Source organism: Anabrus simplex, chromosome 2 (assembly GCF_040414725.1).
Source record: "Anabrus simplex isolate iqAnaSimp1 chromosome 2, ASM4041472v1, whole genome shotgun sequence".
NCBI lineage: Eukaryota > Metazoa > Arthropoda > Insecta > Orthoptera > Tettigoniidae > Anabrus > Anabrus simplex.
Genome location: NC_090266.1, coordinates 1,199,242,282 through 1,199,257,271, shown reverse-complemented (window position 1 = coordinate 1,199,257,271; position 14,990 = coordinate 1,199,242,282). Strand labels below are relative to the sequence as shown.

Genomic DNA, 14,990 nt, shown 5'->3' with positions numbered 1-14,990 from the left:
TTGCCAGGGAAATGGGTTAGGACAAGGAGGCCCTGTTTCTTGGCTCGCCAGATCACCGGATTTAACGCTGTTAGTCTTCTTCTTGTGGGGGGTCTGAAGAACGTCGTTTACACTCAAGCGCTGGAAAACCGGCAACTCATCACGGACGCCTGCCGAGCAATTACACCTGGAATGCTTCAGCGCACAAGACTATCTATTGGACACCAGGCTCAAATGTGTATAAACCAAAACGGTCATCACATTGAGCATTTGCTGCGATAATACATTGTCAGGGCAGTTTTCTTATTTCCGGTACATATGTGTCAAGCCTGCTAACTAATTGTCCCTTCTTAGGGCCACAAACACATTCATTCACACACAATTTGCACGAAAGTGGGTATTGAATGTACATTACGTGCGGTATGTATTAAACAAATATTTCAAAAATATGGAATCTTCGCCACAGACTCGAACCTCCCACCTCACATGCAAGCCCTCCCCGCTGCACCTTTACCAAACCCGCTACGGTTCTGTACGGCACACTGTGCAGCTTATAGCATGTATTAGGTTTACTGCGGTCACAATATGAATTTAGAGTTTAGCCGGCGTTTCAGGTTCATATGATCAAGAAGGCATACGCATGCCTTCCAATATTAAATAAGAGTATAATTTTACGGTGTCCTATCATGGTAGGTGGTAAATACCAAGATATCTGGTTGTGTTTTCTGAGTATATCGGCAGGGCAAATGTTTTCAGGATGGAATTAACATTGTGGGTTGCATAAAACTAAATTAGAAGGGGCGGCTGAATCGTACGTTATAACCAATGTAGACCAATAGATCCTGCTGCCTTTATCATTTCCACACACTTTTCATTCATCCCTTCTGCTTTTCCTGTTTCCATTTGTTTAATAGCCATTCCTACCTCTGCCATTGCAATATCACTCTCCATTTCTATGTCGCTCATTTCTCACTACACTGTCTTCTGCATCATTTCTCACAGTCAGGAGTTTATTGAAGTATTCTTTTTGCCAATTCTTTATCTCCTTTGGATCTGTTACTACATTTCCACTCTCTTCCTTTACTTGTTTAGTGTAGATATTTTTCTCTTATTTTTAATCAATCCATACAACATCCTTTTTCCACCATTTTCCAACTCTTGTGTGAATCTATCCCAACATTGTTTCCTTTTCCTCATTTACCACTTTTTTATACTTACTTTTAATTTTGTGATACTTCATCTTACTTCCTTCTTTACTATCTCTATTCCGTTCTTGCCATGCTTCCTTCTTTTGTTTAACAACCTCCATCACCTTTCCATTCCACCAAGGTGTCTCCTTTTCCTTCACTCTTGCTGATGTTATGCCACAAATCTTCTCTGCACAGCTTACAAATGTGTTTTCAAATTTGGTCCAGTCTTCTTCTACATTTTCCATTTCTGATACAGGGATTTGCTGTTTGAATTCCTCCTGAAATTTCTCCTGAGTTCTTTTATCTTTTAATGTTCATACTTTTATTTTCTTCTGTCTTATTACTTTTACTCTCCCAGTTTTACATATTTTCAATTTTGCCATCACTACTTGTGATCTCCATCACATGCCTCACCTGGTAGTGCTGTTACACCCATTTACTGCTTACGATTTGTTTTCTTAACCAAAAAGTAAATCAATAACTGTTTTTTGTCCATCTTTCACCCCACCCATATCTAATGATCTTTCTACTATTCTTATTTCCAAATCAAGTGTTAACCACAATAATTCTGTTCCTCTCTCAATAATCAATCAACTTATCTCCCTCGCTGTTTCTTTTCCATATCCGCAAAGACCAATCACTTCTTCATTTCCTATACTGTCATTTCCAACCTATGCATAGAAGTCTCCCATGACTATAACTTCCACATTGGTGATTACTTCCTCAAGTGTTTCCAAGAATTCCTCTATCTTTTCCTCACTGTTTCCAGTTTGGGGTTCATAAACTTGGAACAATCTTTAACTCATCCTTTCGTTCTTAAGTCATACTCTGATCATTCTGTCACTAACTTAGCTTACCTTATCCACATTTTCATTCAGAGTTTTGTTAACAATCACCTCCTCCTCTACTCATCTTCTTCACTCCCTTTCCTTTCCAATTAACCTAACTCAGTCTCATCATTGTAACATTCTCTTTCTCCACAAAGTCAATCAACTCCCCTGACTATCCTGTCAGGGTCATAACATTAATTATACCCGCCTTCATAATATTGGTTGCTGGTTACCCAGCACAAGAACTGCGCGTCGCCCTCAGGGTATGTCCCTAACCTTTTCCGAGGCCGATATTTACCATCACTCATTTTTATGATGGGGTCGCCGCACCCAAAAACATTTTAGAGCTACTGCCAGCAGTTATTCAGGCCACCCTTTCATGGGGAACAAATGCTGCTGATTAATACTGCCTCATACTTTTCCCCAAGTACTGGGCTGCCTCCTCCGCAATCTCCACCATTCCAAAGTCCATCTTTTTTCGCTGTAGATTCCGTTGAGGTCTTCAATCATAAACCTGAGCTGGGACACCAAGTCATTGTGCTCTGGAAATCACATGGGCAGGGGCGCCACTCTCTGGGCAGGGTTGCCTCCGAAGAGGGGTCCCTAGTTGCTACCAGTGAATAGACTTTTGAGCCCATTCAAGATTTTTCATAAAAGCCAGCACAGTATCCAAAAATATATATATATTTAAGTTATATATTCAATTGATGAGATCGGTTTAGCAAGCATTCAAAAATAACTGTCATACACCAACAATTCAACATGAGTGTACCTGTAAAAATAAAAAAATAAAAAACTGGTTTCTACTTCAACCTAGCAAATGCCACATTAAAAAATATAATATACATGTGGATCAGGAAAACTGCAATATTCCTTTCATGATGGAGCAATAGTGGCTGATTTGCAGGAAAAATAGAGAAAGTGTGTTCAGAAAACTCTTGTTAATAATTAGAATATTGTTTATTAAAATAATTTAGTTATCCCTCTCTGTAACTTACACATTATACTGAAATTCTAGCAATTTTCCTTGGTGTTTATTAAATATTAGATACAAGAATACTGTGTAATATCACAAGATGAGTCAAAAGTGGAGGCATTACCTTATACAAATGAGGGTAGAGTGTTTGTTTACAAGTTTAATGGATTCATAATTAGAAGATATAGATAAAGATAGATGGACTCTGTGTTGAATTATTCAAGGTAAAAAAAACTCTACAGACCTTTTGATAAGTATTGAACACAGTAGTCCCTTCTATGGCTTAGGCAAGTAGGTGTCAGCCTTTCATCATTGAATTCTTGGGTCAAAAGGTGGTGATTTCATGTGAATATGCTGGGCAAAGCTGAGGTGGGGAAGGTTTTCTCTGGTATTCCACTTTCCTCAAAAATGTATTTCCTGTAACACACTATGATAATTCATTTATCACCACAGAGATGTAAAACTGGCCTCTCCAACCAGTATATTCCTTTATCTTGGTGATAGTTGGAGCTTCATCACTTGACCTGAGGCTGAGCTGAAATTAGTTTAAGCAGATTATAGAGTAAACATAGGTTTTCAAGCTTTTATGAGGAATCAGAACCTGCTGACCAAACATAAAAATCTGAGATTGACCGTATTAATGTTAATGAAATACACCAGGCTGAGTGGCTCAGACAGGAAGAGCCAAAGCTGGCATCTTCAGTCCTGCCTCAGTCCAGTGGTATATGAAAGTGCTCAAATGTGCAAGCCTCATGTTGGTAGACTTGCTGGCACATAAAGGAACTACTGCAGGACAACATTCTGGCACCTCCAACAATTGTAAAAGTAGTCAGTGGGATGTAAAAACAAAAAATTATTATGGAGTTTAAATGTTCATTTATAATGCTTGTAGGAAAGTACAAGATCCTGTTTGAATTCTTATTCATGTTCATTCTTCTTTTTTCCTAGGCTGGTGAGAGTACTGCTAGCAGAAAACGTCCTATAATTTTGATAAAAGTACCAAGAGATCATGATTTGGTATTAGAATTTGATACGTTGGCTGCTCGACGAAAATTTGTATCGAAATTAGAGACTTTCCTTGGCTCTCATAAAAAGAGACTACTAACTGTGCCAGCATCACGTGAAACTATGTTAGCCAATGCAGAGACCCGTGAGCGGCGTCAGAAGAGGCTCGAACACTTCTTCCGTGAAGCGTATGCTCTTACATTTGGATTAAAGCCAGGTGAAAAACGGCGACGTTCACGTGATTCTGATACAGGTGCTGGAGGTGAAGTAATGACTGTGATGCGTACATCATTGTCCAAGAGCGAGTTTGCCAGTGCACTGGGAATGAAGCCTGATGATGTCTTTGTACGGAAGATGTTCAATATTGTGGACAAGGACGGTGATGGTAGAATATCTTTCCAGGTAAGAGAACTAAAAGTACAGGGCCTGGCCCACTTAAAACAGTAGTAATCATCAGAACTACTGGATAAATGTGGCAGATGTTGTATCTGTCATATGTTTATTATTGCTTCCCTTATTTTTAAATTGCATATTGACTAAGAAAGAATGTTTGCAAAGAGCCTGACAGATATTGGTACTGTACTGTACAATACTGAATAGTATGGGAAGTATACAACCAGAGAAGTATTGTGAAATAAATGTTACACCTACATATTCTTGTACAGCTTCAATTTATATGTAATTTCAGGAATTCCTTGACACTGTTGTGCTGTTCTCTCGTGGTAAAACAGAAGATAAGCTACGGATTATATTTGACATGTGTGACAATGACCGAAATGGTGTCATAGACAAAGGAGAACTTTCAGAAATGATGCGCTCTTTGGTGGAAATTGCTCGTACCACCAGTCTTTCAGATGAACATGTTACAGAGTTGATAGATGGCATGTTCTTGAATGCTGGATTACAACACAAGGACTTCCTTACGTACAATGATTTCAAGCACATGATGAAGGAATACAAGGGTGACTTTGTAGCCATTGGACTAGACTGCAAAGGAGCTAAACAGAACTTCTTGGACACTTCTACAAATGTTGCAAGGTAAGTGTTCTAGTATTATCATTATGGTTCAGATTTATATATGCATGCGTTTGTGCCCTAAAAGAATATCACAATATGACATAAAACATAGAAATATGATGCAGAATAAATGAAATATTGTCTTAAATTTGCTTAGAAGACAAGCAGAAAATTGGTCATATTCCTATACTGGTATACGTATGGATGTATCTGAAAAGGGACTCGTTCTCGGGTTAAGTCTCCTTCTGGACTATCTATAATTTTATATAAGTATGGTAACAAATAGATCGTTCCCATAAAAAGGATCATTCAAGACCAGCTACAATATTATCAGACCTGAAGGCACATATACAAGATGAAGCCGAACTCCACTGACGAACTTCCGGGAATTGTTCAGGGAAACCTTCTGTTTATATTGGTAGAAGGTACCCGTGGTACCCATGGTCTCTGGCGGTTCGTTATAGAGTAGAACCGGTTATTATGATTTATTTGGTTTTATTACCGCAAACAACCTTATTTCTGTGAAAATATTTTTACAACAGAGAGAAAGCCTGCAATATTCAATAACCAAAATGTACAACACGAAACACAGAGTAATGCAATAATAACCCTCTGTCGAAACATGTACACTTTTATCACAGCATGTTCAATATGTTCTGTCAGTGTACTGTTTTAAAGGTAACAATTCCATATCGTTGGCTTCCAGCATGTTAAAGAACTCCTGCAGGACATAATTCCCACACCCCGGCGTCTGTCAAGAACTAGCATTTAGGACGGCCGTAAAACAAATAACATTATTATGATTATTATTTTCAGTGCAATATGGATACAAAGCTAACTGATCATATGACATGGCCAAGAAGTAATCAGGTTTGTTTACATTATGATTGGTTTATATTGCATGTGTTCAAGTGGAAAAGATTTTATCTATTGGTTATTTTGTATATTCAGTAATGTTACAATAACTTCTATTAGTGATTTGGTTGTTTCTGCACGAACAGGCAAACATTTGGTAGCTGAAACTCCGATTGCAAAACAAAAACAAACAAAAATATTTGAAGAAAAGGTTCAAACCACCACAAAACATAGTGGAGTATAATACCCAGCGATGCTATTTAATAATAATAATAATAATAATAATAATAATAATAATAATAAAGATAATTTGAGCTCGATACTTGCATTATCTACCCATGGGGTAATGAATATTGTTTTTGACTTATATCAATCTATTACACTTGCATCATTTCTTATCCATTCTTTATATTCATTTGCTAATTTTCATATTCATGACTTCTCGTCTTCAACGTTTACTAATCATTTCTGTTTCTACCATATTCATCCTGGCTGAGGTCCAATTGAAGTTTACCTCGAGATGCATCAAGATAGTGACGTCGGGCTCGAGTATCCCAAACGAGGGTTATGCCCATCCCTACGTGGACCTCGAAGATGCATAGAGTAGTGACGTCAGTCTCGAGTATCTCAAACAAAGAGTTTTGTCCATCACTAACTATAACATGTCATCAGAACTACACCACGAGCTCACAAAAAAAACCCTCCAAATAAACAATAACTCAACTCCACCATTAAGACTGCCTCTTATACAGAGTGTTAGGGGTCTATGTGCAGATATTTTGCTAGTCGGCAAAGAAAAATACATCTCACAATATATGCTATGTACTTTTTACCTTGTTCTATTAGTTTTCCCATAACTGAGCTCAATATTTCAGGGCCTAATGTGTTTTCAACGGCCGTAGCAGGATACGCCAGTTATGTCATTCTCAGAGTATAGGGCTTGTTGAACCTGTTTCTTATCGCAGGCGAACACATAATGTTGTGCACTTCCCCTAAAGGCTTGGCAAGTAGGGGAGGTTGACTCGCGAGCCAGGCCACTAGTTGTACTCGAAAACCAGTCTAGGGTACTCTGTGTGAAAAGTACACAGAATCCTTACAGTGACGTCGAAGATCCGTACCAGCACATACATGTGAATCAAGTGTGTAGTTGTGTGTGATTTATAAGTCACCAATAGCAGTACTCGGTGATCCAAGCTGACAAAATGAAAGGAAATAGTTAATGATTACATGAAAAATTGGCGCAATATTTCTGTGCTGTTATTGCGACAGTCTACGATGAATTTCTGACAATAGACGATGCGAGTTGTCTATGCTTATTTATAAAATTTTCAGGTCAATGAAAGGACGGGCGACACTGAAAGAAAAGTCTATAAGTATTCAGTGAAATTGTTATTAATGAGACAAATTACAAAAACCGTAGTTGCATACATGCATGAGCATTGATCGAAGGAAAAACAGCTACTGTGGAATTGCCGCCGGGTATTTGTATAGAAGGCTTATTATACTTCTTCTTAATCTGTTTACATTTGAGGGTTGGTTTTCCCTCAGACACGGCGAAGGATCTCGCCTCTACCGCCTCAAGAGCAGTGTCCTGGAGCGTGAGATATTGGGTCGGGGGATACAACTGGGGAGAATGACCAGTACCTTGCCCAGGCAGCCTCGCCTGCTATGCTGAACAGGGGATTTGCGGGGGATGGGAAGATTGGAAATGATAGACAAGGAAGAGGGAAGGAAGCGGATGTGGCCTTAAGTTAGGTACCATCACGACATTAGCCTGGAGAAGAAGTGGGAAACCACAGAAAACCACATCCAGGACGGCTGAGGTGGGAATCAAACCCTCGCATCTCCGGGGGGGGGCAGCTAATCACACTAACCACTACACCACAGAGGCGGACAGAAGGCTTATTACTGGACGATAAGTGCCGCTAGGTAAAATGATGACTGTAATTGACCTGTTTAATTAGAACTTCCATAATAATAATGTTACTACTACTACTACTACTACTACTACTACTACTACTACTACTACTGCTGTCTTTACGTTCCACTAACTTATTTTCACGGTTTTCGGCCATGCTGAGGTACCAGAATTTTTTACCGCAGTATGTGCAAGCAGGGTAGCATCCTGCTTCATGAATTTACCAAGCTCAGGACATTTTAAGCAAGCCTCGGACCTATGGTAGTAATGGAGTCCCACTCCCATTTGACAGGCGAGCGACTCCTTGGAAACAACTTGGCGAACAAAAAGGAAGTCGATGGGGAACTAGCAATATTAATGGGGCTTATGGAAGAAAGAAGGTAAAACTGGCTGAGTCAGCAAAGAGGATGCATCTGGATGTGCTAGGAGTAAGTGATATTCGGGTAAGGGGAGATAACGAGGAAGAGAGAGAAGATTATAAAGTGTACTTGACGGGTGTTAGAAAGGGAAGGGCAGAGTCTGGGGTAGGGCTCTTTATCAGGAATACCATTGCACGCAACATAGTTTCTGTGAGGCACGTAAATGAGCGAATGATGTGGGTAGATTTGTCAGTGGGAGGAATTAGGACAAGAATTGTCCGTGTATTCACCATGTGAGGGTGCAGATGAGGATGAAGTTGATAAGTTTTATGAAGCATTGAGTGACATCGTGGTCAGGGTCAACAGCAAGGATAGAATAGTGTTAGCGGGCGATTTCAATGCGAGAGTTGGGAATAGAACTGAAGGATATGAAAGGGTGATTGGTAAATGTGGGGAAGATATGGAAGGGAATGGGAAGCGTTTGCTGGACTTCTGTGCTAGTATGGGTTTAGATGTTACGAATACATTCTGCAAACATAAGGCTATTCACCGCTACACATGGGAGGCTAGGGGTACCAGATCCATAAGAGACTATATCTTAACACACTTTGAATTCAGGATATCTGTTAGGAATGTATTATGAGTTTTTCGCGGATCTTTCGATGATACAAACCACTATCTGATCTGTAGTGAACTAAGTATCTCTAGGCCTAGGGTAGAGAAAGTGAAATCTGTCTGCAAACAAATAAGTGTAGAAAATTTCCAGGACGAGGAAATTAGAAGTACATGGATTTGATTAGTGGGAAGTTTCGAACAGCAGACAATAAGCAGGTTCAGGATATAGAAAGTGAATGGGTGGCATACAGGGATGCTGTAGTAGAAACAGCAAGGGAATGCCTAGAAACAACTGTGTGTAAAGATGGGAAAAGGCAAACATCTTGGTGGAATGATGAAGTGAGAGCAGCTTGTAAACGTAAAAAGAAGGCTTATCAGAAATGGCTCCAAACAAGGGCCGAGGCAGACAGGGATTGGTACGTAGATGAAAGAAACAGAGCGAAACAAATAGTTGTTGAATCCAAAAAGAAGTCTTGGGAAGATTTTTGTTAATAACCTGGAAAGGCTAGGTCAAGCAGCAGGGAAATCTTTCTGTACAGCAATAAATAATCTTAGGAAGGGAGGGAAAAAGGAGATGAACAGTGTTTTGAGTAATTCAGGTGAACTCATAATAGATCCCAGGGAATCATTGGAGAGGTGGAGGGAATATTTTGAACATCTTCTCAATTTAAAAGGAAATCATCCTGGTGGTGATCCAAACAGCGAAGCTCATGGGGAGGAGGAAAATGATGTTGGTGAAATTAAGCTTGGGGAAGTGGAAAGGATAGTAAATAAACTCCATTGTCATAAGGCAGCAGGAATAGATGAAATTAGATCTGAAATGGTGAAGTATAGTGGGAAGGCAGGGATGAAATGGCTTCATAGAGTAGTAAAATTAGCATGGAGTGTTGGTAAGGTACCTTCAGATTGGACAAAAGCAGTAATTGCACCTATCTATAAGCAAGGGAACAGGAAGGATTGCAACAACTATCGAGGTATCTCATTGATTATTATACCAAGCAAAGTATTCACTGGCATCTTGGAAGGGAGGGTGCGATCAGTCGTTGAGAGGAAGTTGGATGAAAACCAGTGTGGTTTCAGACCACAGAGGCTGTCAGGATCAGATTTTCAGTATGCGCCAGGTAATTGAAAAATGCTACGAGAGGAATAGGCAGTTGTGTTTGTTTCGTAGATCTAGAGAAAGCATATGACAGGGTACCGAGGGAAAAGATGTTCACTATACTGGGGGACTATGGAATTAAAGGTAGATTATTCAAATCAATCAAAGGCATTTATGTTGACAATTGGGCTTCAGTGAGAATTGATGGTAGAATGAATTTTTGGTTCAGGGTACTTACAGGGGATAGACAAGGCTGAAATCTTTCACCTTTGCTGTTCGTAGTTTACATAGATCATCTGCTGAAAGGTATAAAATGGCAGGGAGGGATTCATTTAGGTGGAAATGTATTAAGCAGTTTGGCCTATGCTGATGACTTGGTCTTAATGGCAGACTGTGCTGAAAGCCTGGTACTGAGTATGGTATGAAAATTAGCCTCTCGGAGACTAAATTGATGTCGGTAGGTAAGAAATTCAACAGAATTGAATGTCGGATTGGTGATACAAAGCTAGAACAGGTCAATAATTTCAAGTATTTAGGTTGTGTGTTCTCCCAGGATGGTAATATAGTAAGTGAGATTGAATCAAGGTGTAGTAAAGCTAATGCAGTGGGCTCGCAGTTGCGATCAGCAGTATTCTGTAGGAAGGAAGTCGGCTCCCAGGCGAAACTATCTTGACATCGGTCTGTTTTCAGACCAACTTTGCTTTACGGGAGCGAAAGCTGGGTGGACTCAGGATATCTTATTCATAAGTTAGAAGTGACAGACATGAAAGTAGCAAGAATGATTGCTGGTACAAACAGGTGGGAACAATGGCAGGAGGGTACTCGGAATGAGGAGATAAAGGCTAATTTAGGAATGAACTCGATGGATGAAGCTGTACGCATAAACCGGCTTCGGTGGTGGGGTCATGTGAGGCAAATGGGGGAGGATAGGTTACCTAGGAGAATAATGGACTCTGCTATGGAGGGTAAGAGAAGTAGAGAGGGACGAAGACGATGATGGTTAGACTCGGTTTCTAACAATTTAAAGATAAGAGGTATAGAACTAAATGAGGCCACAACACTAGTTACAAATTGAGGATTGTGGCGACGTTTAGTAAATTCACAGAGGCTTGCAGACTGAACGCTGAAAGGCATAAGTCTATAATGATTATGTATGTATGTATTTTTTAATGCAAGTAAATCTACAGATACGAGACTGGCGTATTTTGGCACCTTCAAATACCACCGGACTGAGCCAGGATCGAGCCTGCTAAGTTCATGAAACCAGTGCTGAACAGCCTGAGGCACTCAGCCTGGCAACGTTTATTTTGATACGTTGAATAGGCACTGCAAAAGCAGCAGTAAGCCAGAATGCTTTAATTTATCATTAAACATGTTATTTTTGTTTGGAAGCACGATAGGAAGGTACGTTTAATTTATTTGTTTTTATAACATGTCCCTTATTGGAATGAAGCAAAATGTTTAATGTGCTTTGACAAATCAATTCTGATACTACTCGCTTGAAAATCCTATCTCGTGCGTTCTTTCGTTGACGTAAGAAACTTTATTTACATACACGTCAACATGCTTTTGCCTAGCAGACTAACCGGTCACCCCCCGACATCCTATAGGTTTTGTGTTTGAGCTATGTTGTGGATTATAACTATTACAAAATGAAGAAATGATGTCCGGGGTGTTTCTGCATATGGCGAGTTGGTCTCCCAAAAATCCATGATAATGAAATCACACTGTGGGAGAATATTCAACTTAAGCAGTTCGACAAAAGCACTACAAGAGCACTAGACGTGTCGCGTGCCGGTTTGGTTGTCTGCTGTTCCTAGCGATGGGGATATGGTTGGACGGGTTCCACCCCCTTCATGAAACCGGACTAGAGGTATGAGCTGCCTGCCTGACCTTCACATGAATAACAGCTGTCAGAGAGGCGAATTATCATCCGTACTAGTACGAGTTACTTCGTTGTTGTTGTTGTTGTTGTTGTTGTATTTGAATAATGTCAGTGTATGAAAACCACGAATACCATGATATGCTGCTAGTGTATTGTGCGGCAGAACAGAATACGGGTCGCGCTCCATGAATCTATCGGGAAAGGCTTCCCAACAGACAGGTGCCATATCCAGCAATGATACGTGCTGTAGGGCACTGCAGCGTGTTCGTGGTACAGGCTGTGTTACATCACGCTATGAAAAGTCTGGGCCTGAACGGCCAAGTGTAATCCTAGACGCGGAACAAGATATCCTGGCAATGGTATACGATGATCCCCGGCGCCGTACCTGTAGTATAACGTGCCGTTGGTATGCCAACTTGGACCGTACGTAGGACACTGCATGAAGAGCGAATGCACCCTGACCACATTCAACGTGTGCAGTGTCTTTCACCAGCTGATTACCAATTTTTTTTTTACAAGTTGATGTACGTCGCCACGACACAGACAGGTCTTACGGCGACAGATATATCTAAGGGTTAGGATCTGGAAGGAAGCAACCGTGGTCTTAATTAAGGTACAGCCCCAGCATTTTCCTGGTGTGAACATGACAAACCACGGGAAACCATGTTTAGGGCTGCCGATAGAGGGATTCAAAGCCACTATATCCTGAAAACTGGATATTGGCCGAACTTCAGCGACTGTTGCTATCAAGCTCGGTGGTGATTTAAGAGTGGATTTCTGCCGCTGGTTAATTGATCAAGCATGCAATCCAGAATTTCTGTCAAGGATATTAGTGACACATTAGGCAATCTTTACACAAGGAGTGTTTAATATTTACATAACTCACTCATGGGCTGTGGAACATCCTCTCTCAGTATACCAAGGCAACTTCTAGCACCGGCTCTCAATATCTGGATGGATGCAGTGGGAGGTCAGTTACTTTGACCAATCTTCTCTTAATTAGCGTTATTTTGCTTTACGTCCCACAAACTATTTTTACCGTTTTCTGAGATGCTGAGGTACCGAAATTTAATACCAGAGGAGTTCATTTACGTGCCAAGATTGAACCTGCCAAGTTGGAGTTCGGAAGGTCAGGGCCTCAACCGTCTCAGATACTCAGACCGGTACCAATCACCTTACTTGCATAAATTTGATCGGTGTAGCTTTCCGTATGGCAATGATGGGACAGGAAAGGGCTAGTATCGGGAAGGATGCAACCGTGGCCTTCATGAAGATACAGCCCCAGCATTTGCCTGGTGTGAACATGGCAAACGATGGAAAACCATGTTTAGGGCTGCCGACAGAGGGGTTCGAACCCGCAATATCCCACTTATGAGCTGTACAACACCCCATTCAGTAGGACAAGGCAATTTCCAGCACCGGTTCTGAATTAATATCTGGATGGGTTTAGTTGGAGGTCGGTTACATGGCCTAATCATCTTTATTAATGTTATCTTGCTCCTGTAGCTACAGTACTTTACTAGAGCTTTCGGAGGACGTGTTGCTTCAACTAAGCCGAACCACATGGATTTTACACGATGGTTGCAGACATTTCCTCAGCGGTGGACAGAATGATGTGGAACTATCAATTGGTCAGCCAGATCTCCAGACCTTATTCAAATGTAAATTTATGTCTGGGGGGACATGATAAACAAAGTATATCGAACTCAAGTAACCACTTCAGATCACCTCCGTGAACGTATTTTTTAAGCAGCAACAATATTGGTGTCTTGGCTCGAATGTGTCGCAACTGGATTTGGAGAAGTGAAGCCTGCAGAGAAGCCCAGGGTGGTCACTGTGAACAATTGCTACAAGTTTCACTTCGGTATGTCAGATGTTACGCCATTTCTGCAGTGCATTTACTTGGGAGTACAGTACAGAATCTATATAGTATTTTGAGACTCGATAGTTCAATATTCTCATAAATCAGAGCAGGAAAATTGATGTATCGGTAACAACAATTATAAATCGAGAGTTTCAGTGCGTGAGTGCCTTGTACGTGGCGAAAGCTGAACACAACAGATGGAAGACGTTCGGCAGTTCCTCATTCCTACCCTTCACGTGGTTTGGATTCATTACATGTGTTCGAGCAGTTTATATTTTGTTTTTTATTCACTATGAGTTAAAACAGAAGACACTTTGCTTTTTTAAGGGCCGATGCTCTAAAAACAGCAATCACCACCACCACCACCACCACCACCACCACAACATTTAAAAAATTCAATAAAATGCTTGTTTTATATTCATCGCTACTGAAATAGGAACAATAAGTTAACATTTAACTGAAGAAAGTTGCCTAGAGCTTTTCTTTTTTCTTTTCTTTTTCTGTTTGCTTTACGTCGCACCGACACAGATATGTCTTATAGCGATGATAGGACAGGTTAGGCCTAGGAACTGGAAGGAAGCGGCCGTGGCCTTAATTAAAGTACAGCGCCTGCATTTGCCTGGTGTGAAAATGGGAAACCACAGAAAACCATCTTCAGGGCTGCGGACAGTGGGGCTCGAACCCACTATCTCCCGATTACTGGATACTGGCCGCACTGAAGAGACTGAAGCTATCAAGCTCGGTTTTTTTAATTTACAGGACAATATAAAATTTCTTTTAGTAGAAGGCAATCTGTATGTTTTTGTTTTCTAAACTGTTGTGTTGTAATGTTTAACATAGTTAAAATTTTCATGTACACAGGTGTTTTCGTGTACGTTTGTAAATCCGTGTTTTTCTATTTGAGATAGTCTTGTTACCACCCATCTGGAATTATGGAGCCCCTACTGTATGTTAGTTCATTCTTTTCTACAACAGTGTTACTATTACGACTGTAGTTCCTACGACCACGCCACTTGTGTCTGTGTCGCTAAAGTGAGCTTTGTTCGGCTATGTCCTGCTCGACTCTGTGGCTCTTGTTACCATCTTCCTATTATTCTTCTACTGAAGCCTTATGTCTTAACAGATGTATTCCACCAGCATCATCTTAACATGCAGTAGCGTAATCTGCGGTGATCTTTTATTAGCACCGTCATAGTAAAATGTAGGATCTAGTTTTGGCGGAATCCTCTTAGATACGTTCGACATCTGTGAATTGTGTATAATTTGATAACTCATCTTGTACTCATGAAAGCGACCGATCGCCTGGCGTTCAGGTTAATAGTTACATGTTTCCCACGTGTAACCTTTTTTAAGTTTATCAGATTTGTTGATGTGTATGTTTGATGTTTGTACACAAAA

The 14,990-nt window shown here is 40.5% G+C and overlaps 1 protein-coding gene across 1 annotated transcript in view; it reads left to right on the top strand.

The window, feature by feature from the left end:
* Duox (dual oxidase) overlaps positions 1-14,990 on the top strand; it is a 496,654-nt gene that overhangs the window by 408,475 nt on the left and 73,189 nt on the right. The window contains exons 12-13 of the mRNA XM_067142192.2: positions 3,924-4,382; positions 4,669-5,018. Of these exons, the coding sequence (XP_066998293.1) occupies positions 3,924-4,382; positions 4,669-5,018 (809 nt within the window). The remainder of the gene's footprint in view (positions 1-3,923; positions 4,383-4,668; positions 5,019-14,990) is intronic.